At 49.8% G+C, this 24,932-nt stretch overlaps 1 protein-coding gene across 12 annotated transcripts in view; it reads left to right on the top strand.

Annotated features, from left to right (window-relative positions):
* MAGI1 (membrane associated guanylate kinase, WW and PDZ domain containing 1) overlaps nt 1-24,932 on the top strand; it is a 571,591-nt gene that overhangs the window by 523,935 nt on the left and 22,724 nt on the right. For 7 of the 12 annotated variants that reach the window (XM_079794597.1, XM_079794593.1, XM_079794600.1 and 4 more), the window contains 5 exons: nt 4,901-4,932; nt 15,047-15,263; nt 18,611-18,694; nt 21,341-21,432; nt 23,198-23,390. In XM_079794597.1, the coding sequence (XP_079650723.1) occupies nt 4,901-4,932; nt 15,047-15,263; nt 18,611-18,694; nt 21,341-21,432; nt 23,198-23,390 (618 nt within the window). The remainder of the gene's footprint in view (nt 1-4,900; nt 4,933-15,046; nt 15,264-18,610; nt 18,695-21,340; nt 21,433-23,197; nt 23,391-24,932) is intronic. The other 5 variants (XM_079794601.1, XM_079794602.1, XM_079794604.1 and 2 more) reach the window with 1 other exon arrangement.

Raw genomic sequence — 24,932 nt, 5'->3', positions numbered from 1 at the left:
TCCTGGACTGTTCCATGGACTACTCCCTGGGCTGACTGTTCCCTGGGCTGACTGTTCCCTGGGCTGACTGTTACCTGGACTGTTCCCTGAACTGGCTGTTCCTTGGACTGTTCCCTGGACTATTTCCTGGACTGGCTATTCCCTGGTCTGTTCCCTGGACTGACTGTTCCTTGGACTGTTGCCTGGACTGACTGCTCCCTGGACTGACTGTTCCTTGGGCTGTTCTTTTGTCTGTTCCCTGGACTGGCTGTTCCCTGGACTGTTCCCTGGACTGTTCCTTGGACTGTTTTCTGGTCTGTTCCCTGGTCTGTTCCATGGACTGACTCTTCCCTGGACTGTTCCTTGGACTGTTCCCTGGACTGTTCCCTGGACTATTTCCTGGATTGGCTGTTCCCTGGTCTGTTCCCTGGACTGACTGTTCCCTGGACTGACTGTTCCCTGGACTGTTCCCTGGACTATTTCCTGGATTGGCTGTTCCCTGGTCTGTTCCTGGTCTGTTCCCTGGACTGACTGTTCCCTGGACTGACTATTCCCTGGACTGTTCCTTGGACTGTTCCCTGGACTGTTCCCTGGACTGACTGTTCCCTGAACTGTTCCCTGGACTGTTCCCTGGACTGGCTGTTCCCTGGACTGTTCACTGGTCTGTTCCCTGAACTGAATGTTCCCTGGACTGACTGTTCCCTGGACTGTTCACTGGACTGTTCCCTGGACTGGCTGTTCCCTGAACTGTTCCCTGGACTGTTCCCTGGACTGACTGTTCCCTGAACTGTTCCCTGGACTGTTCCCTGGACTGACTGTTCCCTGAACTGTTCCCTGGACTGACTGTTCCCTGGACTGTTCCCTGGACTGACTGTTCCCTGAACTGTTCCCTGGACTGGCTGTTCCCTGGACTGTTCCCTGGTCCGTTCCCTGAACTGAATGTTCCCTGGACTGTTCCCTGGACTGACTATTCCCTGGACTGACTGTTCCCTGGACTGTTCCCTGGACTGGCTGTTCCCTGGACTGTTCCCTGGACTGGCTGTTCCCTGGACTGTTCCCTGGACTGACTGTTCCCTGGACTGTTCCCTGGACTGTTCCCTGGACTGGCTGTTCCCTGGACTGTTCCCTGGTCCGTTCCCTGAACTGAATGTTCCCTGGACTGTTCCCTGGACTGACTGTTCCCTGGACTGACTCTTCCCTGGACTGTTCCTTGGACTGTTCCCTGGACTGTTCCCTGGACTATTTCCTGGATTGGCTGTTCCCTGGTCTGTTCCCTGGACTGACTGTTCCCTGGACTGTTCCCTGGACTGACTGTTCCCTGGACTGTTCCCTGGACTATTTCCTGGATTGGCTGTTCCCTGGTCTGTTCCTGGTCTGTTCCCTGGACTGACTGTTCCCTGGACTGACTATTCCCTGGACTGTTCCTTGGACTGTTCCCTGGACTGTTCCCTGGACTGACTGTTCCCTGAACTGTTCCCTGGACTGTTCCCTGGACTGGCTGTTCCCTGGACTGTTCACTGGTCTGTTCCCTGAACTGAATGTTCCCTGGACTGACTGTTCCCTGGACTGTTCACTGGACTGTTCCCTGGACTGGCTGTTCCCTGAACTGTTCCCTGGACTGTTCCCTGGACTGACTGTTCCCTGAACTGTTCCCTGGACTGTTCCCTGGACTGACTGTTCCCTGAACTGTTCCCTGGACTGACTGTTCCCTGAACTGTTCCCTGGACTGGCTGTTCCCTGGACTGTTCCCTGGTCCGTTCCCTGAACTGAATGTTCCCTGGACTGTTCCCTGGACTGACTATTCCCTGGACTGACTGTTCCCTGGACTGTTCCCTGGACTGGCTGTTCCCTGGACTGTTCCCTGGACTGGCTGTTCCCTGGACTGTTCCCTGGACTGGCTGTTCCCTGGACTGTTCCCTGGACTGACTGTTCCCTGAACTGTTCCCTGGACTGTTCCCTGGACTGGCTGTTCCCTGGACTGTTCACTGGTCTGTTCCTTGAACTGAATGTTCCCTGGAGGTTCCCTGGTCCGTTCCCTGAACTGCTCCCTGGACTGACTGCCTCCTCACAGGAGACAGACCCTCAGCATCACCCCTTTAGGCTTCAGGCTGGTTGGTTTCATGCAGTTAATGGAAGGGCCATTAATTAATGTTTATTTTTAAATTAATGTGTCATTGTCTCAGCAAGATGTGAATATGGTGTTCCTGATAAAGAATTCTGGATTAAGGCTACATTCTGCCTAAACTAGTCCCCGGAACCCTGCCCTTCCTTGTCCCACAGAAGTGTCCCTGCTACTAGTGTGGTGGGGAAGCCGTGGACGGCGACCCTGTGCCTGTGCCTGTGTGTGTGTGTGGTCAGCACTGCCCTGCTGCTCCTCCCAGCCCCCCGCCAGCTGCAGCCGGCTGTCCTCACTCCACGTCATGTTTTGGAAACCATCCATGGTGTTGCCCTCAGAGATGGCGCGTGTCTTCTGACCTCGCTTACTGCTTAACAGTTGGCTGGCCCACGGCTTTTCTAGAGCGTCCACTGCTCCCGGGTTTCCTTGTACCGGCCGTGAGCACCTGCTGCAGACCCCTGACCGTGCGGGTTTCTCTGTGAGGGACATGGAAATGCCCTTTATTTATGTGTGCAGATTTAGAGGCAGGACATGTACGGTGGCCGTCGTCGTGAACGATGGCAGAGTGAGGGTTGAGGCCATGTGCCCGGGCTCCTCTGACCCAGCTGGAGATGTTTTATACATTTTTTTGTAGAGTCATGGGGACCCTGGGTAAGGCCAAGTCTAGTTACCTGTGGTGAAACCTATTCATTCCAGTTCACTGAGAAGGTTAGCCTGAATTAGGGAAAGATCTGAACGTTGACAAGTAATATTAGGTAATTTTGAAGTCTACACAGTGACCCACACTAATATAACTTGATAAAATTCATTAAGGGGATCATATTCATGAACAAATAAAAGCACCTAATGATTATTTTTAAGAATAATGACATATCTAAATCGCCCAATGTTATTCTCATCCATAGGTAGAATATTTCCCCTACAATATGTTTTCTACTTTACAAGCTAGGCAAGTGATTTTGCCTCGTTCAAGTAAGATAAGCAGAACCACTTCCTTTCTGAATGGTGTCAAGTGGCAAAGGAAGAGGAAAGGGGAGGGCGTTTGAGGGCCACCCCTTAGCAAGTACAAGGCTTTTAAACCTTTGGTCCATTTAATGGCCGTGGCAGTCTGGTGAGGCGAGTCTTTCTCCATTTCATAGATTGAGAAACTGAGGCCTCCAGGGCTCTAAAGCAGCTCCCTGAGAGTGTCCTCTCTGATTCTCCCTGACCAGAACAGTAGCACTCTTCACAGTGTAGTTTCCTTAGATGTGGTCCTCAGACCCCTGCATCAGAATCTTCTGGAATATTTGTTCATAGGCAGATTCCTGGGCCCCTGCCAGGCAGGGCCTGGGGTCTTGCATTTTTAACAAGTGGCCCGGGGCTCCTTAGCACCCTGGAGTCTGAGAGCCACTCTCCCCACCACGGTGACCCCATTTTGGTGATGTGCTGAGCCCTGCCACAGAGCGCCGCGGGCCTGAGGACGGGGTCCCTCTCAGCCCTGACTGCAGGGGACGGTCCGGTGCTCCCGGGGGGGGGGGGGGGCCCTGCTCACCCCTTCCACGGCCCTGGTCACTTGCACCGAGCCTGGCATGGCGCGTGGTTTGACGAGTCACTTCCACGGGAGTAGAAATCCTCACATTATGTGGGCATCCTTGTCTCTAAAATGCTGACATTTCCGAGGCAGAATCACCAGATCCCAGTGTGCCTTTGGTGTCTAATGCAGATGGAATCTGCATTTTACCTTCTACCCTTTGCTGAAACCAGAAAAAAAAAATTTTAAAAAAGAGAGAGGGCAACTTGCAGAAATGATTACCTTGGAACACTGTTAGATGCTTGCTTCGCTCTTGCTTTCCAGCCCTCCTTTGCTGCGCTCCCCTGGGGCACATTCCCGTGCGCCCCCTACCCCCTCTGACTGGCCTAGAGGTGAGGAGATGAAGGTGCCTTCCTCCCAGCTGTCTCACCCCCACCGAGGACTGGGCGGGGAAGAGCCAGCAGGTCCCCTGACCGTCTTCTTGGTTCCTCTGCCTGCCTCTTTCTCCATGGTTCTCTCTCCCTCAGCTCTGTGAGCCTTCTCTCATTCCCCATCCACCTGCCTGCCCCTGAGGGACTAGTCCCCGCTGAGCTGAGTCCCTTCCAGCAGGCTGAGTAGGAGTTTGCTGGGATGACTGACACGTGGAGGGGTGTGTCCACGATCCGTAGGGGTCCCAGACCAACTTGCATTTGTGTGCTGTGCTGGCAGAGCATTCGTCTTTGTTTTGGTGTTCTGCTCATCCAAATAAAGAAGGCATTCCTCTCCTGGCAGACAGAGACAAAAAAGAAAGAGAGAAAGAAAAGACACTCCCCCCGCCCCCCCAAAAAAAGAAAAAAAATTAAATTTTAACCATGTACTCCAGTGAAATTCAATATATACCCCATCCTCTGTCCTGATTGGTCCACTTAAATTGACAAGTGGATCGGGTAGAAAGGAAATATCCTGGACTTAATTGTAAGTTAAGTCCGTCTTAATCCAGAAGAGCATTTCAGATTCTGTCCAAGTGTTCAATTTCCCAGGCCGCGGAGGTCTGTGAATTTCTTTTCCCAGCCTCCAGGCTGCTGCAGTACAAGTCAGCATAGCTAATGCAGATAGATCTGCCTCTGCTTCCTCCTCCCTCCGCTTTGATTCGATATGAACAGCCTGGTAACTCCGGTGCCGGGGAGAAATCTGACATAACTCTGCAGATGGCTGGGTTGCCATGAAGCGCCTGGGGATTGTTCTTTAAGGAAAAGGTAACATTTATGTGCTAATGATTTCTCCCCCCCTCCCCTCCTTGTTGCATTTTTTTCCAGGGCTGCCAGTTCCCAAGAAGAGCCCCAAGTCGGTAAGGACTTGCCAGTTACTTGGTGCTTATTTGGGGGGCGGGGGCCGGGGGTTGGTGGTGGGAGGGGACGCTGTCTGGCTTGACTTCACTAAATGTGCTTTGGAGTGGATGGGGGACCGGAGCCCGGCTCCCCATCTGAAGTTCTGGGGATCTGTTTGGTATGGAAGGTATGTGGGTTTGTCTTTAACTGCCTAGTGATTTGTGGGCTGGCTGCGGGAGCCAGGATGAAGGGAGCAGGACTGGGATTTTCTCTGTATGAATGCATCCCAGCTCTCTTTCAAATGGATGACTTTTCCTTAGATGTTTTAACTTGAGACAGACGCTATTGTTTCTTTTGGGAGGAGAATTAAAAAGGAAGGCTCCACCTGCTTCCCCGGTAGCCTGCTCTCAACTGGTGTTCCCAGCTGTTCACGTGGGCACACTCTCCCCGGGGCTTTCCGAGGCGCTGAATGATGAATGATTTACAAAATTAAAAACCTGTGGGTTTAGGGAAGAACCACTCTGCCCTGTATGCACCCCATGCTCACAGGGATGGATGTTCCCGGCCCCAGCACTGAGGACAGACATTTCCTTGCTGTGGAAACGTCCTTTGTTGTTTTGCTGGCTTTAGCAGCATTATGCTGCAGGTGTGGGATTCTTTAAAAAAAAAAAAAAATCAATGTGTTGCTGTCCTTTCTAGTCTGCTTTCCCTGAAGATGCATTACCCGGTTGACACGTTAGTAATAGCCTCGAGGCGGTAGTGTTTTGATTGGTGGTGTGAGCTTCTGCCCCTGGGGCACGGACAACAAATTAGAATGCTGTACGAAGTCCGAGTCTGGACCGCGTGCCGGCGAAATTGATCCAAGAGGCTCCCCAATTCACTGCCGATGGGATCAAGAGGAGCCATTTCCGTGTGGCTTAGGACATTTGGGGGAGGGACATCTCTGTCACCTGGGAAAGGAAGAGCCTTAAAACTTTGCGGCACCTGGCGCTTCAGCTGGATTCCTCCCACCGCCTCCAGCCTGGCAGCAGGAGGCAGAAGTTCACTAAGGAGCTGAGAGAGGGGCTTTCTGCGTTTCAAAGCCCCACTCCCAGCTTCTCCAAATACTGGTAGATGCTCCTGACGACGACCTAGGGATGGTTGATAATTGATGTGATTGCAATAATTGATGTGATTGCAATGGCTTCGTGCCGTGACGCTGGGCACCTGTGACTTCAGGGCTGCCTCCCTTGTCGGTTTGTGTTAATGTCCAGACACAAAAGTGCTGGTAGGCGCCCACCAAGATGCCAGAGCCTGTGTGTGTGTGTGTGTGTGTGTGTGTGTGTGTGTGTGTGTGTGTGTGTGTATACATATGCGTGCATATGTGTCTCCTCATCCCTGGGTCGTAGTCAGAAACCTGTGCAGCCTGCAGCAAAACAGAAGCAAATCTGGAAGATGTGTCACATGAGCTTGAGTTAGCGGAGCCATCCTTTTCTCCCCCACCGGAGCCACGCTACACGATGGACTTTTTTACACACCCACATGGAACCAAGTCCTGACAAGGAGCTTCCTGGGGGAGATGCACCGGTTTTGCAGAGGCAGCAAGACCTCGGGCGGTGCGGCGTTCCTTCTCGTGCAAACTTCACTGTGCAAGAGGCTCACTTGCATCTCTTCTCCCCCGAGTGTTTTGGAATTCCCTGCTGCACCGGAGGGCATCAAGCAGCGCTAGAGCCTGCATTCCCCGAGGCAGTTGAAAGACTTCCCTGTGCCAGTTTGTTTTTGCAGAAGCTGTGTCATTAGCAAGCAGCAAGCCAGTTACTCAGGCTGCATTCCCAGGAAAAAAGAGCTCTTAACTGCTTTGCCCACAGTCTGCCGGCTCTTAATTACACAAGCCAGGAGCCCGTGTGCGGCTGGTTAGCGAGGAACGAGCCCCAGCGTGGGGCTTGTCCTCCCGATGCCTGTGCCCCGACAGGGATGTGGTTCTCACAGCGTGCCGGCACACCGGCAGCCGCTGGTCAGGATCGGGGGGCCATCAGCCGGGGTCTGCTGCCGCCAGCGGCGCGGCGCGAACACCTGTGATCAGTGGGTGCTCTGCACAGGTGGGTGGAGAGCTGTTTCCCTTTCCCGGTGTGCATTTCAGGGCTGTCCGGCCAGAGACAGATGATTGTGGGGTTTTCCTGGTGAGGTCGGAGGGCACCCCTGGGGTGCTGCATGTCATGGTTCAGAAAGCCATTCCCCTGTGGCAGGCAGGGCCGGGGAGGCAGCTGTGGAGTGAAACGCTGGGTTGTGATACACTTGGATTTCCCATCAGTCCTGTGATGGCCTGTCTTAACCCAGTTCTTTTTTCTTAAAAGCTCCTGGCATTGTTGACGTGTTCATGTGACTGACCGCTTCTTTTTGCCCTCCTGCCTTTTTTAAAAAATACTGTTTTCAGTAATTGAGTAGTTGGGTTTTTATGAGGACGGAGGGACTTATCTTTCTGGTCCTGTTTCCCGTCCTGGATGGTCTCGATAGCTCACTCCTAATAAGCAATGCCACCCGCTAGTTTAAATGCTAACTTTATGGTTCATCTACGCACTGGAGACAATGGCAGCATCTTGACGAAATTTCATTGATTGAATGCCGGGACGTCCATAACATCAGAGATTCCTCTGCCAAGTGCCAGGAACAAAAATAAGACCTGCTTGCGGTCAGGTTTTAGACCTCTCTGGGAAACTGGTTCCGGCCCAGTGTGATCACCCTGACTGGAAACGCATTCAACTGGGACTATTGGTCTAGACCACACACAAGAATTTAGAATTTAAAGCTCTAAATATCATGCCAAATCCTGAATTTTACGTTAATATCCATTTAGGTTTTCTCACTTGTTCATTTCTCGCTGTGCTTCTGTTTTTCCCTTCCTTCATGTGTCCATCTGATCATTTGTCCATCTGTCCCCCCGGCCATCTACCCATTTATCCACCGATGCATTTGCCTTTTCTTCATTAGTCCATCCGCCCATTTGTTTGGGTGGAGGCCTAAGTGCCGGGCTTGTGTGGCCCTGGGAACGCTGTGATAAGGAAGATGTCGTGTCTTTTGGAGCTTACAAGCTCGCAATTTATTGATTGCTACTTTCAAAAGACAGACTCGCTGTCACAAATCACCAGAAATGTGTAATGTGCCTGTTCCAACAGTAAGTGTTAGCTGGGTGTCTTCTATGTCAGACCAGTGCCGGGTACCCCAGGACTGCACCGGAAGACTCTCCTGCCTCGTGCAACCAGGAGAGACCCCCAGCAGGCAGCTCTGCACCCTCCTCGGGGAGCTTACGTCTGAGGAACATGCACTCTCCAAAGCTAACCAAGCCAAACCAAGTACACACTTAGTGAAAACCGTTCAGCTCTAAGTTCCAATAATCTGTGAAGCAGCCAGACACAGCCATAGAAACAGGCTCGGTTGAGTTAGGTGCCGCGATGGAGCTGAGGAACACCTCCGTGTTCCCTAGCAGCCTGGGCGACGTAGGAAACCACACTCCATATTTCCTGTTTCAGGTCGAAGCACGGGCACAGTGTTCCCAGTTACTAACAACTCCTCACGCACAGTTTCCGTAAGGGGGACACTGAGTGATGGGCAAGGGAGTCTCCTCCAAACGCCCCAGGATGAAAGGCAGCACCGCTGACGGGTTTCAGTTCCATTGTCTGCCGTTCCTGTGCCCTGGACGGGACGCTAAGGACACGGCTGGCCACTAGTGATTAAGAGATGTGAGGGCCCTAACCGGTTTGGCTCAGTGGATAGAGCATCAGCCTGCGGACTGAAGGGTCCCAGGTTCGATTCTGGTCAAGGGCATGTACCTTGGTTGCGGGCACATCCCCAGTAGGGGGTGTGCAGGAGGCAGCTGATGGATGTTTCTCTCTCATCGATGTTTCTAGCTCTCTATTCCTCTCCCTTCCTCTCTGTTAAAAAAAAAAGATGTGAGGGAGAGGTCTCAGAGAAGGTGCACAGTGAGGGACCCGGGCCGGACCATCCGTTTTATGTGTCCTGCCTCTTTCTGAAACTCCCAGGGGTCGCAGGACCCCGATATCACTGGTCCTTCAACCAGGGCAGAGCTACAAGCCGGCAGAGCCCCCGCAGCTGCAAGGAGAGGAGACGCTGGGAGAAGGACTAGGGTGACTCAGATACGCTCCTCGCCTCTCACTTCCCACAGCCACTCGGACCCTCACCCCTTTGGAGCCGAACACGTGCCTGTGAACTAAAATTCGTCTTCGTGTCCAGTCGGTAACTCCCTTTTCTTCTCCATTAACTCCTCTTGCCTGCCTTTTCGGAAGAAACCGTTTGACTTAGGCCCATAAATGACCAGAAAGAGCCCAAGAGGAGGAGCATCTTCTGCCGCGCCGGGTGCGAGTCGGTGTCCGCACCGCCCGTGAGGCCGCCCCGGGCCGGCCGCGCCGGGGTCCCGCCGTCCATGGAGATCACTGCAGGGCCTCCAGTCTGGCAGGCGCGTGAACTGTAAATAATTTTGCTTTAAAATGGATCGATTTGTCATTTTTAAGCCACAGGAATTCTTTTCATCATTAAAGCGCCTAAGTGCTGTCTGTATTCATTTGCTCTTCCAAGCAAATATTTCCAGCTCACTTTATAAGTACCTTCATGTTGAAAGGATTCTGGGAAAGACTGATGCGCTGGGTTTTCCCCCATTCCGTTTATAAAAACCAGCGCACCTCCCCGATCTCCCTGGCCTGTCAGTGTAAGGAAATCCTTCCTTCCAGGGAGGTGGGTACAGTTTTATTTTAAAAAGTCTTATGGCACAGGCTAGTGTGAGGCCAAGGACTTCAATGGCGTTTTCAAAATTAAGCCCATTTTTTTTCTTCCTGGTTGGTTCTGATTTGATATTCAGAAATTTTAAAATATTGATTCAAAAATATCAGCCCAGTGACAACAGCTGGCATTGGAAATATTCGTCTCAATACTCCAACCCTTTCCAACCAGTCACTCAAGGTGGGACCTGGGGGCGGGGGGAGGCGGGGTTAGGGGGGCTGCCCACGTTTATGAGAGCTCCTTCTCCTCCTGCTCTGTCCCTGGTGCCGTCTGTGAGCAGTGCCTGTTGACTTGGCACCAGATGCCTTCTAAGTTCACTGTCCCTCTGCTTGGTCACTAGTACTCCCCAGCTATAACCCTCCTCGGGCACCTCCCCAGACTCAGATGTTTCCTGGCTGGCTCTCTGCTTTCATCCCATCCCCACTAACCGTCACACACACACACACCACACACACACACACACACACACACACACCATCACCATCCCCGCCCCCACCCCGGGAGCCAGACCAAACTTGCTGGAAGCAGCTCGGCTTCTGATGCATCCCGGCTTTTCCTTCATTAATATATCCCTCCTCCCCTGAACTAAGAATGAAACCCAAACTCCCTAACGCATCCCAGAGGCCCTGACGTTAGCCTCCCAGGTCACCGAAGCCCCCTTGCGCCACACTCGCCTCCTCTCCGTTCTCTAACAGCCCCAGCTCAGTTTTGCTTTGGAGACTGAGCACCTGCTGCTTCCATTCGTGGGATGCTCTTCCAGGGCCTCTCCTTAGCCGGCCACAGGGCAGTGCGGTCTGTTGGCGTCAGCCTGCCCTGGTTATTTCCATCTGCACACACACACACACACGCACCCAACCTAGATACACCCGGGACGTGAGTTCTGAGAGCTCAGCTGCCATCCCTTTCTCACTTACACACCACAGCCCTGGAGTCTGACTCGCAGCAGGCGGTCAGGACGTGTGACTCATCTACTGGGGAGGCGAGAAGGGTGTTGGGAGTCAGTGGACTTCATTGCCCCTCGGGACGGCAGCAGGGGCTCAGGAGGACCTCGCGGGCAGCTCTGTCCTGGGTGCTCGGGGCACTCCCTGCAGCCGTGTCCTTAGTGTGCCTGGATTGCGTTAACAGGCTTGAAGGTGTCTCTTTAACTGCAGATACCTGACTGTGGGCCAGTTTTTCACCAGAAAATGAGGTGAAGGACAGTCACATTAGATGCACATCTGCTCCTGGCCTTGTATTTGGTTGAGACCTGAATTTGTTCTCCTGCCCCAGCTCTTCCGGGAGGGAACGTAGCCTGCGGGTGAGGCACCCAGGCTGGCGGTAACCTGGGAGAGAAACATGGCTGTCCTCCTGACAATGGTGGGCTCCACCGGATGGAAGCTCTGCGGAGCTGATTAGCATCTCGCAGAAAAGAAAAGGCTTATTTGGGGCTTTTTCACGTAGAGAGAGCGAAGCCTCAGAAAGCTCAGAGTGCCAACCGACTATTCAATACAGAGTGCACCTTCCAATTAAGTGCTTTTCAAAGCTAAACTTGAGAAGAAACATCAAGTGAGGCTGAGTCTTACCGGGGGATCCCACGAGCTCCCCTATCGGTGTGCAGGTAGCCCTGGGTGTGGGAGCATGCCAGGCAGCCGGCCCGGCCCCGGCGCAGTCTGAAGCGCGTCCGCAGGGTGCAGCCTTCCTGATACTTTCCAAATTGGGAGCCACGTGTGGATGGCATTTAAAAGGGCTGCAGAAGTGCAGTTTGATTGAGAGGCAGTTTTGCCAGCTTGTTCCATTTTGTGTTAAATTGGACCTACATGACTCATTCATTGGGGAGGTGAGAAGGGTGTTTGGATTTGAAAAATGGCTCAAACCATCTCCAGTGGACTTCGTTGCCCCTCTGTTTATGGCACATCCGTATCTTCTGTTAAGTGGGGGAGGTCCGTTCCTCCACGCCAGAGGCCTGTTGCACCGGACAGCCATCGCAGGGTCTTGGGACCCCGGGAGGCGGCACTCCAGCTCTGCGCGTTGTGTGCGCACCTGTGGGAGCTCCGGGCTCTGCGAGGAAGGTCCGGGGTGGGGTGCTCCTCAGTGGGCAGCGCCGCAGATGACGGTGTTCTCCCGGTCAGGAGCGGGAGCAGAGGTTACGTTTGGGTTTCCGGAGACCACAGAGGGACCCCTCGAAGGAGGAAGTGGGACGTGAGCCTCGCTCGGGCCCCGTGAGGCTTTGTGAACAGCGGTGTGGACACGAAGGAGACTGGGCTTCGAGCGCCGGAGACCTCCCCGTGGAGCAATTGTAGTGTCCGGGCACAGACCCCACAGTCTGACATTTGCTGCTTATTTGAGGGACCGAGAGAGAGAGCGGGCATTTGAAGGGAGGAATGCAACTCTCAGGGAAACTGGGAGGCCCTTTATTGGATTATTTGCTTTTATATTTTAAAAAATCTCTCCTTCCCCCGCTCCCAGAGGTGAACAAAAACAAGGATCGCCAAAATGTAAAAAATAGGGTAACAGTCCCCATTGATGCTTTTTACCAAGGTTAATCTCAGAATGAAAATAGCTTTACATCTTGTCAGCTGCCGAGAAGCCTTCGCTGTGCACCCTAATAAAAACAGCAGCACAGGGAAGGGGAAAGCGGGGCGCCCACCCGGTCCCCTGCTCTTCGCTTTATGCGAATGTGTGCACCCCCGGGGGCTGTGCTGCCCCTGCTGGTGCGGCAAGGCCACCCTGTGAAGATCGCAGCCGGGAGAAAAACAGGTCCCAGGTGCAAAGGGGAAGGGGATCCCCTCTGTCGTTCATGTTTTCTGACTCTGGAATCCTTTACATGCCGTCCAAACGTGGTTCCTAATTTGGAAAATACCAGGAAGGCAGCGCCCGGAGAACATGCTTCAATCTGTGCCGGGGCCGGGCTGCGGCTGCCAGGCGCGTTCCCACACCACGGGCTTCTTGTCTCCAGGGGAGGCGAGAGGGCAGGCATTGACCTTCTGGGGCAGAAATGAGATCGCTGGCCCTGAGAGCCATGTTCCCTGTGGGGGCGGATGCTGCTGGAAGTTGGCAGAACCGGTTCTGTTCCAAGTCTTTGGAATGTTGACCCACGCAGGTCTGAGCTGAGCGCTTTATCCTCAGAAGAGAACGATGCCAATGTGGGTTTCTGATGGTGTTTGTCACCACCCAAACGCTGCCTTCCCCAGAGCTGCTGTCCTTGACGCTGCGTGAATTAAACCCCTCCTACAGTGTTACCAATACCTCTTCGCTAGTTTAGAATATGGTCCTCAAATGTCTCCCACGGACACACCAAGTACAATTTTAAATGGTCTGTCTTACCTTCATTAAATGCATGTCCAATTTTCTTCAGCTTTGAATCTTTGCCAGAACCTGATTTCAGATTGGAATCTGTAATTGTCAAGGGCAAATGAAGCTTTTGTCCTCCTTGGACTTTCTTCAGATGCTTTTTTCAAATTAAGGACTGGAAGGAGAGGGGCAGAGAAACCTGAGATTTAAATGAAAGGGACCCTGGAAATTTCCATTGATATGGGGATGAAACTTGGAGGATACCTAGGGAGGAAGCAAGAGTGAGCTGTTGGTAGAATTCCTTGTAAGACCAAGGGGAAGATTTTGATTCTACATAGAACTTTAGAAACCCAGACTGCTCTGAATCAAAGATCTTATAAAGTGCTTGGGAAGCATAAGCTATATAAGATGAGAAGACAGAGACAGCCCTTCCTGTCCTCTGTCCCTTTAGAGTGCTCTTTAGCAGGTAAGTGTAGGACATAGCACCTGTCATGTGAGAGGCAGGGTTCCAGGGTTTTATTTTGAATGGGGGAAACTAAACACCTGGGCTTACCACAGTCTTTTACTGGAGAAAATAAGAACTGAAATTATTTCATTGCCCACCCAGTATTTTTCCTCCCCCTAATTTTTGCTCTCTGTTCAAAGAACATTTCATAAAATAGGAAGGGTCATTTGCTGGGCAGGTTTTAAGGAACACCTGCTTATTTCTGTTGAAATGTAAATGCACTTCTTTCCCTTTGAATACTACTTTGATGTTGGACAGGGTGCAAATCGGAGAAGGCTGACCCCTGAGGTCAACCCATATATAAAGTTTGATGTCAGTTTTCAACCAACAGTAGTGTGAGGCGATCAAGAAGTGACATGTGATGTCTGTAAAATTGATCAATTTTATGAATTATGATCAATTTTATGAATTATGAACGTTCATAATTCTAAGAATTATGAAAGTTCTTCATATAATAGTTATTTATCTACTTCTAAGTTCAAGTGCACACATAATGGTTTCTAAAAGCTCTGATCCCCACCCCAGCTGGTTTGGCTCAGTGGATAGAGCTTAGGCCTGTGAACTGAAGAGTCCCGGGTTCGATTCCGGTCAAGGGCACATGCCTGGGTTGCGGGCTCAGTCCCCAGTGGGGGTGGTGGTGGAGGGCATGCAGGAGGCAGCTGATCAATGATTCTCTCTCATCATTGATGTTTCTATCTCTCTCCTTCTCCTTTCCTCTCTGAAATCAATAAAAATATATATTTTTTTAAATAATGAACAAAAACTGATGAACAAAAATAGAACCAGAGTCATAGAAGTTGAACAGACTGTCCAACCTATGTGGGAAGGCATGGGGTGAGGGGGTAAGAGATCAACCAAAGGACTTGTATGAATGCATATGAGCATAACCAATGGACACAGACCCGGGGGGGAGTGGGGGGAGGCATGTGCTGGGGGGTGGGGACAGCCGGGGAGAGGTCATGGTGGGGAAAAAGGAGACTTATGTAATACTTTAAACAATAAAGAATTTAAATTGTAAAAAAAGAACACGATGAAGGAAAAAATTAAATAAAATAAAAGCTCTGATCCCCTTTCCTTGGAGTCCAGAAGTTTTGATGGCAAACCCTTAAATAGGAGTCAGGTATTTTATTATTGAAAGAATAATCAAAGACATGGATTCCAAAAAAACATTTTTATCGCTGATTATATTTCTTAAGGATATCATAGCTTTACATTTAAACCACTCGTGGTATTTTGTGTCACACAATTTGTCCAAAAAAGGGGGATGTTAAAACTTGTCATAAATGCGCCCGGTGTCTTCGCCAAGAACCCATGAGGAAAACTGGATTCGTTTTCTGCCACAGCCCCGAGAGCAGTGTGGTCTGTGATCATGTGTTTGCACCTGGCCCCCTCCTCTCTCTGTCTGCCCATCACTCGGGGATTTATCTGCATTCAGCATTAGCTGGAGGAAGGTGGGAGCCAAAATATTGCTGATATATTTGTGCATGTGTGTGCACAGAAGTGCTGAACAAAGACAAGCTGATAGGAAACACCCACTCAGAACCAATAATAACCCTCTCGTCTTGCCCCTCTCACTCGCTTCCTTTCAGCAACCCCTGGAGAGAAAAGACAGCCAGAACAGCTCCCAGCACAGCGTGGCCAGCCACCGCAGCCTGCACACGGCCTCCCCCAGCCACAGCGCACAGGTGCTCCCCGAGTACCCGCCGGCAGAGGCCCCCGCCGCAGAGCAGGCCGACAGCTGTGGGCAGAAGAAGCCAGATCCTTTTAAAATCTGGGCCCAGTCCAGGAGCATGTATGAAAGCCGACGTGAGTAGACCCCGGCTGCTGTCTTCGCGCAGCCCACCTCCAGGGCCTCAGCTTGCTCTCGGGGCTTAGCAGCAGTAGGGTTTCCGTGTGTAGACTGCAGAGCGGTGAGCCGAGGTGAGGGGGGAGAGCGTGTCAGCAGGGATCGAATCTGCCGGCTACTCCTGGGGGCTCCCTCGGGTCGTCAGCTTGGGGAGGGTGGATGCGGGTGGTCATCAGACACAGGGCCCGGGTGAGCACGGGTTATTGTTCCTTGCAGTTAAAGGAGGTGGCAGGTGAGAGCTGCCGTCCCGTTAACTCCTCCCCGCGTGGAGATGGCCCACGCTCTTGGGAAGCGGCTCTGATGTACAGGAGGACACCAAGTGACTGGTTTGGGTTGCAGGAGTAATGAGAAAAAATTAAATTCTTCCTTAGTGGTCTCTAAGTTTTTAAGAATACTGGTAGTTTTTTTAACCAATATTAGCAGTATTATTTATTCTGTGGTTAAATGTGTTCCCTGGCTTTGCCTTTTCGATAAATAGGAACTGGTGGCGGCCTACACCGTGACTTTGTGGCTCCTATGAACAAAACATTGCCTTCGTGTTTAATTTCTTACCTTCATTATGAAGTGACTGCCAAAGACTATTCACCATAAGTAATGTTCACGTATCTTATCATTACCGCCAATGCAAGTTCCTGAAAGGCGTTCATCTTAGCACATACAATTGGCTCTCTTTTGGCTGTGGCTGTTACTAGCTGTTCCTCCTGAGTCTGATTGGTCAGGATGAAGCAGCTGGAGGTCATGGACCTCCTTTCCTCCTGTTGGCCTGGGGCAGGAGAGAGCGTGCAGTGATGGAGGCTGCATTTGGTGAGGGGTCTGATTAAGAGTGGAAGGAGAAGAGAATCATTTTGCCCATCTGCCCGCCCCCCCCCCACCCCCTCAGCACAGGTGTGGTCAGCTGTCAGGCCAAGTCCCCTGGGGAGTGGAGGCGCCCCAGCCTCGACCACCCACTCGGTGGGGGGGCGGGGGGCAGGAAGCATGGCCTTTGCTGAAACAGCTCCTCCGTGGCCCAAACAAAACAGGGAGTGAGGCAGATCCCTGTCTGAACTGCTGCCGGGTGCAGCTCAGCGGGCAGGCCCAGGGCGAGTTGGAGTCTAGGTGATTATCAGATGGTGGAAGGCACTCGGGAGCGCATTGTCGCCTTATCACAGCCGTGCGTGGAATGAAGCAGGCGTGTGGCTGAGGGCTCACGATGCTGACAAAAGGCACGTAATTGGGAAAGGGATTTACTTAGTGCCTGGATGAGAAAGACCCCTGGGAAACCTGACATGGGCCGCAGGAAATGCAGGTCCATTTGGAACGTCTCCTAAGCAGCAGTCCCTGCGTGTGAACCTGGAGTCTGTCCTCCCGGTCTGCCACTAACTGTGGAGACTTCATTGACGAAGTGTTTCCGAAGAGGAACGTTTTCGCATTCTTTCTTTGACCACGCAGCTTCTCGGCTGCCCGGCCCGCCCTCCGCGGACGTGGAGCCACTCCCTGGACTGTGCCTGCTTTCTCCGTGTGGCACATGTGAGACTGCGATGCCCACGTCTGGATCTTTTCATGATAACATAAGTCGTATTCTGAAGCACTGGTGGGACGTCGTGATCGACAGGCAGCACTAATGCATTTTTTACTTTGATGGAAGCAAAATGTCTTCAGAATTTATCCAATGTTTTTAAAAAGTTTTCACCACCACCCCCACAATAAGAAAAGCATGCAATCTTCCCCCGCCAGCTGTGTGAGCGTCAGAGGGCTCAGTGGCCGGCGGGCGGGAGGCCTTGGGCCGGGCCGGTCTGTCCTCGCTCTTTCCCATCTGCAGGGTTAGGGTCCAGGGCACAAGTGAGGGTCGATGTCTTTGTGGTGCAGCCTAATTGATGTTGAGATTTACTTGGATTCCTCCTTGCTACTAAATGAGGATAATGATGAGACCCCCCCTCCCCCGCAGTGGTAATTATCCTGAATCTGTCGCAGAATTTCTTCTTTTCACAGAACCTATGAGTGACCCTACATTGATCTTGTCTTTTAACTAGTATTTTGCTTTACCTCTGATCAGTTTCTGCCGTCCCCTAGGTGGTTTTTTATCTCGTCTTTTGAAGAGAAACACAGTGTGTAGCCTAAGATGTGATTCGCTGCCCCCTCCCCCCAAGATATTACACAGAGCAAAGTACTCCAGGAAAATTAAAGTCGGCTATAGTACCTTCATTGTACCCTTAATCTGTGCCTCCCTTTGTGGAGAAATATGTTTTCCTTGTATTCCATTTTATTGAGAAGGGCGATGGGAAGATGAGCCCCGTCTCTGACTCGGTGCCTTCACATGGTCCTGGTGCTGTGCACACTCCCATAGCCTGCCATGGCGTCTGTCACCACAGCGGTGTCAGATGAATCATCTGAAGTGCAGACGTGTTCGTGAAGCCCTTAGAAGGGCTTACAAGTTTAATTAAATACAAAGGCAAGCATGGAAGTCCTTTAAGAGCCATATTGCCTGTTTTGTATTTTTGTTTTCTAGGTAACATACGTATTGTGCACGTGTTTTTAAAAATGACACTGATACAGTCTTACTGTATCAGGGACCAGCTGTACCCGCTGGTGTTGGCTATAAAGGAAGTCTAAAACTTCCCGCTGGCGTTTTGCCCGTTCACAAATAGTTTGGAAAGAAAGCCTGTCAAAGCTGCCCCGTTACCCAGCGTAAGCCGGGCTTTTGGGGAGACACGCTTACACAGCTGGAAGTGGTGAACGGGCTGCGTTACCAGAGTCTGTTTCGGGAGCTTGGTTATCGTTCTAGACCCTTCTTATGTGTGTGTGTGTGTTCAGACCTCGGCAGATCTGGTGCTTTGTGCCTCTACGTGGAAGGCTGTTCTGTTGAAGTGCCTAGAATTCATCTGAACAAGCACAGGATGAATTCCATCAGGAACCTGATGCTCTTAAATAAGTGCTATAGTGTGGCAGTTACAAAAGTATACTTAATTTTTTTCCAAAGATAAATATGGGTTTAGACAAATCTGAAGTTCATGACATAGTTAGGACAAGGCCATACAAGAATGTGTACTTTGGGGTTCAATTAAATATGAAGAGTCTAATATGGTCATGGGAGTTCTATGAAATGCTCAGTGGTACAATTGTAAATTCTAGCTTTCTTACAAGAAAAGCACCATGGAAAAAAAATTAAAAATAAAGCAGAATCAAACTGCAATCTTTTAAAATCCAGAGCAGCCATGACCTTTACTGTGAAAGCTTAACTGCACGCTCCTTATCAATCAAAACGAAATTAACATGAACTGAGAGAATGCACATACATTAAGCTTTGCAAATTGTGAAATTAATATTCCAGCTATGTCACCTTCGCCTGCGTCGGGATTGAGCAAGGGTGAAAGAGAGAGAGAAAGCAATTCCACGAATTTTGGAGAATGTCAGAGTAAGGATTCGCTGAAAACTTTTATTTCTCCATTATATTCATTCTGTTTGATGTTCCCATTGGTCTGGGGGGCTGGGAGGGGGGAACACAGAAAGGGAAATGCCATGAGCCACGTGTTTTGGTAATTCTTGTTAACCAGGCATAGACCAAAGACCAGATAAAGAAATAAAAAGTGATGGCATGGGCTTGCTAAGTCTGGAAATGTGTGTCTGCAGGAATGGAGACACCAGGAGGTTTCTTCACAAACCTGGTGATTCCATCCGTCTAATTAGCAAAGGAAGTCTTTTGAGCACTTTATTGAGCTGTCACTTCCGTCACCAAAGGAGATGAACTGCTGAGGTTGTCTCCTATGCCAGGGCTTAACAGTGAAGAAAGCTGGAGCAGGTTCTCCTAGCTCCTTTGATTTAGCCTCACTCAAAAGAAAACAAAGGGACATAAACATCAGAAAGAGGGTTGTACCCTGCTGTCTCCTACAAATGTAATTGGAGTAGAATCTGCCTGGAATAAAGAAGAGAGCTAACCATTTGGGAGGAGCAGTTGAGGCACCTCAGTGCCGCTGGCAGCAGAGGACGCAGAGGGAGGAAGCCTGTGACCCGTGTGTCACCCAAGTGGACGGGCTGTGTGCATTTGGCGGGGGAGGGGGAGCATCATTAATGGTTAAGGAGCCGAAAGACTTCCTTTGCAGCATCCCTACGTGTTGGTGCTCTGTGTTTGTGTCTCTGTTTTCCTGCCTCATCGTTGCAGTCCTCAACATTCTTGGTGTCATTGGGCATCTTGTTTTTAAATAAATTTGCCATTTTCCCATTGATTCTAAGGGAGAAACAAATGCTTTTTTCCTGTGGACTAACCTGTATGATAAGCCTAAGCCTGCTGGCCACACCCCCCACACCCTGATAGCTTACACCTCAATGGGCATAATGAGGCCGAACTGGCTCCGTTTGGTGTCATCGCAGGATGGGCATGTGCTGCTGAGAAAGGGGTCTGGCTGGAGGTCTCTGCAGAGGCTGTTCACAGAGAGGCTCAGCAGGCTCTGCGCAGGCTCTGCCAGGAACCCAGTGCGCTGGGAAGCACCCAGGGTCCATTTTGGTAATAATCCTGCTTGAGTGAACCAACGACGGAGACCCAAGTTGATTTAATTTGTTGTTTCCATGAGTCTATTACACTAAATACCCTGTAGCCAGACACTCAAACGGAAGGAAAATATTGTTACCTTGGCATGCTTAAGAAAATATAATTCTCAAATCATGTCTATGGGAGTCCTCCGCTGTAGCTCCACTCCATGTTCCGTGGCTCTGGGAGCTTAGCTCGGCGAGAATAATAAAAAAGCGCGGGGTGAAAAGCACGGCTCAGCCACGGCATTAAGATAGCTCCAGCAAAAGCATCAGAGTCAGGCCTCTCTGACTTGCTCTTCCCGGCTTATTTGGCTGCTTCTCTCGGGGCACATGCACTCGCTGTACATTTGGAGCCTGTGGGTGAGTCACTAAGAAGGGCCCTCTCTCCAACTTGAAGCGTAAACACCGCTTCCTCCTCCCTGTCCCATTGGACAGAATTGGAGAAGAGAATTAAATGCTCGGGTCTGCACCCCGCTCCAGTCCCAATCCAATTACTTAAACCAGAAAGTCGGCAGAACAATCTTTGAAAATCTCACTTAAGATTCACTGCCACTAAACTACATTTTTTTCTCTTTAAATAAAAGATAAGTCATTTATAGACTATAAAGCACTATCTATTAAATAAAAATTAAGTAGAAATAACCCTTCTTTATTGCCATAGTTAGGTAACAGGGTGGTATATAGAACAGTTTCATGTGCAGTAAGCATGTTTCCATGGAAATTACTTTTCTTTTGAAAAACGAGATTTTTTTTATTTAAAAACCCTGAAATATTGAATTTTAAAAGTAAAATATCAAGTTATTGGATAATAAATTAATACTTTTAATGATGGAATATAGGCAAATTCTGGAGTAAAACAGTCACGCTTTAAATGAAATATGGTTCATTGATACAGAACCATTTTGTTGTCACCATTAATCTTAAAGATATGGAAGGCTGGAGACTTGGGTAAAGTACTGAAATCTTAGTAAACTTTGCAAATTGGGAAATATTCGGATGTTTAAGGCTAACTTATTTAGACAAAAATGATGTAACTACAAGTTAAGTTATTGGCATTGCTGGCCTTGATTGCCTTAAAGAAGAAAGAAGTGTCTTGGTTTGGTTGGTTTTTTAATGGAACATTCTTTACGCCAAGCTCTCTCTTCTTTTAGTGATGGAGCATCAGGTGCCTTCCCTGAGTGGCTGTGACTTCACCTCTCTGTCCCAGGCACCGTGGCGGCCGTGGTGATTGTAATTCAGCCCCTGCAGCAGTTCTGAGGAGAGGAGCCCCTGCTGGTCACGGGCTCCGTCAGGGATGATGGCTCGGGCTTGGTCAGGAATGATCCAACAGTGATTAGTCCTTGGAAAAAACTTGGTGCGCAGTGACTGCTGCCGCTGTCCGCCCTTGCCCAGCGTCCTGTTGTTTTGTCGCCTCGTCTGTGTTAGAAGCTGTCATCTGCCCAAGCACCGCGAGTGTTGGTCCTGTAACTGTGTACCTTAGGGGTGTGCCTCCTTGTCTCAGAGAAATAACCCTCTCTTCCTTCTCCCCCTCCAGTTCCAGATTACCAAGAGCAGGACATCTTCCTCTGGAGGAAAGAGACTGGATTTGGATTTAGGATTCTGGGTGGAAATGAACCAGGGGAACCTGTGAGTCTTTTGTGTCCCTCCCTCCCCCGCCCCTCCACACACACACACACACACACACACACAAATCCCAAGGCTCGAGTCCAGCCAGGTGCCACGCTGACCGCTTCGTCCAGGCAGAGGGGCCTTTCCTTGGGTTTTGTGGAGCTTTTGTCTCGAGGGAAAAGGGACTAGAGAACAGAGAGTTCACCCACCCGGCGCTGGCAGAGCCCGGCATGGAGACAGACTGGCTAATTTATTAGGAGTGCACTACCCAGGAGAACCGGCAGTTATGCCCGAAGCCGGAGGCCCAGGGTTGTGCTAGGAGCTGACCGGTCAGAGCTGAGGTGAGGGTGAGGAATTACCTTTTCAGATCTCGAGGACAGTGTCCCTCTGTCTGGTCTCATGGGGAAGTAGCTAGGGGGTCGTTCCACCTTAGGGCTCAGGAGCTGAAACCTAGCCTGCCAAGGTCCAGGCCCATGACCATTAGTCAGGCCCCGGCTCCTGTCTGCTGCTGCCTCGGGGGTGGCTGCTTATCCGGGGGAAAGGCTAGGTCTCTGAGGGTTAGAAAGAGAGACATGATTTCTATACTAGGATTATAGCTAAATTAATCACAGTCATAAGGACCCTTGGTTTCACTATAAAAGTTTATGTTTATGTCTGTGAAAAGTGGGAGCTGCCATCAAAGAATATGAAGCCAAAAAGCAAAAGGAATTGGTATCCAGTAAGAAAACAATGGCCCGATGCTCTGGCCAGTTCTGTATTTTGAGGAGCACCTGGTTGAGAGATTAGAAAAAGTTGGACCCAACTGTCTTTACAAAAGAAAGAACCCCAAAGAAGAGTTAGGAGACATTTCACCTCTGTGGGCCTCATCTTTAGAATAAACTTAGTGTTTCATCACAGAATCCCTTTGAAGGGGGAAAAGAGAACTAAAGAAATGTATTATTAATTCCCTCGTCAGAATAAAAATAACTGTTGTTGAGTGCTTACTCTGTGCCAGATGCTATGCCAAAGGCTTTAACATACACGCTCTCATTTATCCTTCAAATCCATGAGTGTTTCCCCATTTTTCAAATCATCAAATGAAGACACAAAAAGTTAATTGACTTGCCCAAGGACTGGAAAGGGTCTGATTCCAGAGTCCATATTCTTAACCACTCACCTGGCGGAGCTTTTAGTAAACTATGCATGTCACGCAAAGGTAGCGGTAGCATTGGTACCTAAGGAGAAGGCAGGGAGAGCACCACTATTTTAACTAAAGCTTAGTGGACGGTAAACATAAGGCACTAAATAAAGGCTGCTTGGATGCGTGTGCTGAGAGGACAGAAATGCAGATGTCAGACCAGACTTGCTTGTTGGTTCACTCCTTCACTTAATAGTGTCTACTGTGCATTCACTATTGGGAGGCACAGTGCTGTGTTTTAAAGAAAAGTAGTACCACTCTTACAATTAGCAGAGTTTTCTGAAAGGAGGGTTCATAAGTAGATAGAAAAGGAGAAAGGGTTTTGCAAAGGAAAGGAATGAAGTGTTTTATTTCTGCAAAGGAAAAACAGAATCATCACCACAGATAAGTGTCGGGGAACCAAACAAGAAAAAGTTCTTTGTCCCCCATGTAAGAACTGTTGTAGCACCTAGCACAGCGCCTGGCATCCCGTGGGCACCAGAAAGTGCTTGTGGCATGGATAGAGACATGAATGAATTAAATGTTCCCAGAGATGTGAAGTCTTTGAGTATAATAGCAAAGGAAAAGGTCGCTGTTTTATCCATCATCCAATTACTCACTCAACAGATTTATATCGGTCACATTGTACCACTGGGTGCTGCTGATACGGATGGCCGCCTGAGGTCTGGGGATGAATTAATCTGTGTGGATGGGACACCAGTCATTGGAAAGTCACACCAGCTTGTGGTCCAGCTTATGCAACAAGCTGCCAAGCAAGGCCATGTCAACCTCACGGTGCGGCGCAAAGTGGTATTTTCAGGTATGTTCCCCATTCATTCCTTCAGATGGTGCATTGTCGCTCTGTGCACAGACAAGGACCCCTTCCTGTGTCTGCCTGCCTCCTCAGGCATCTGCTTTCGCAAATGTTTGCAAATGTGTCTAAGCTCAGAATTTCCAGATGGTTTGCTTCCCTCAAACCCTGCAAGACTGTCGTTCAAAAGTACTTCAGTGTGCCATGCGTACCTGTTTAGCAAAGACTTCTAGAAGGTCAGGTGAAAATATGTTACCTCCCCCAACACCTTGCCAACTAGAACTTTATCATCCGCTTCATCTGATGATAACTCCCAACAAAAGAGGTCATTAAGACAGGAGAATCGGACTTTCAAATTAAGAGAGCAACAATTAGGTTGTGCTCTATCGTTGATAGGAAAAAAGCGAGATATTTTTCTCTCTACAAGAAAGGGGACGAGTTGCCCAGTTCTAAGTCATATTTGATTCTTTCCCCTGCAAGCTTCAAAATACTACATATCCTTTCAGGCCCAACGCAGGTATACCTTCTCTGTGACGGCCTCGGACAGTCCCTCCTCCCTCCCCGCCTCCAGATTTTAGCTTCCCTCCATGCCATTCTTGTGAATCAGGGTTTCCGTCTGTGGCAGACCCGCCGCTCAGTGACAGCTCACCATGTGCCTGCCCTCGCCCTTCCCTCACCAGCTGCCTGGGAGCACACTTGGTGGTTCACCTTTGTCTGCAGCCCCCACCCCCACATGTTTAAGACAGAACCCAGATGCAGTAGAAGCACATTCAGTGCTGTATCAGTTGAATTACTGAAGAAGTGTGATGTCACATAGTAGTTCTACATAGTTTTAATATTAGTGAAACATATACTTAGATAAAATCAACTGGCACCTTGTTTAAAAAAAAGTGGTGTAACTCATTTAAGTCATATATAATTAATTACAGAAGGTGTCAGATTCCAGTGTGGGAGAGTCCTGCCTACTGCAGCCCTGGAGACCACTGGTAATCAGTTAGGTTCCGAGGCCGCCAGGGCAGGCCAGCCAATCTTTCTTCACATAGTATTCCCTGCAGCCAACACCAAGGTCAGAGTGGCTTTTGAGATGTGCTGAACGCTTTCTTACTTCACTGGCCAAATAAAAGTAGTAGAGCAATGTGATTTTTATTTCAGAATTATTTTTAAATCCTTAAGTATTTGGGGTTTTTAGCTCTGGGTCAAAGATATATTAAATCTATTAGAAGACAATTAAATCAGTCACAGAAGGGCAAATATCATATGAGTCTACTTCCATGAGGCACTAGGCAGACAGGGTTATAGTCAGGAAGTAGACTGGTGGTTGCCAGGGGCTGCAGAGAGGGAAATGGTTCGGTGGCCTTTAATGGTAGAGTTTCCATTTGGGAAGGTGATAAAGTTGTGGAGATGATGGTTGACAACACTGTGACTACTTAATGCCACTAAACTGTATACTTAAAAATAGTTAAAAATGTTATGGTCTCTGTATTTTACTACGATAAGATAGAAATCTATGAGAGGAGGAGCTTTCCAGAATAAATATAGTCTTACCCAAAA

The sequence above is a fragment of the Cnephaeus nilssonii genome (genome assembly GCF_951640355.1).
Source record: "Cnephaeus nilssonii genome assembly, chromosome: 17".
NCBI classification, from domain to species: Eukaryota; Metazoa; Chordata; class Mammalia; order Chiroptera; family Vespertilionidae; genus Cnephaeus; species Cnephaeus nilssonii.
Note: the sequence above shows the minus strand (reverse complement) of the source record. Positions and strands in the feature narration are given on the sequence as shown.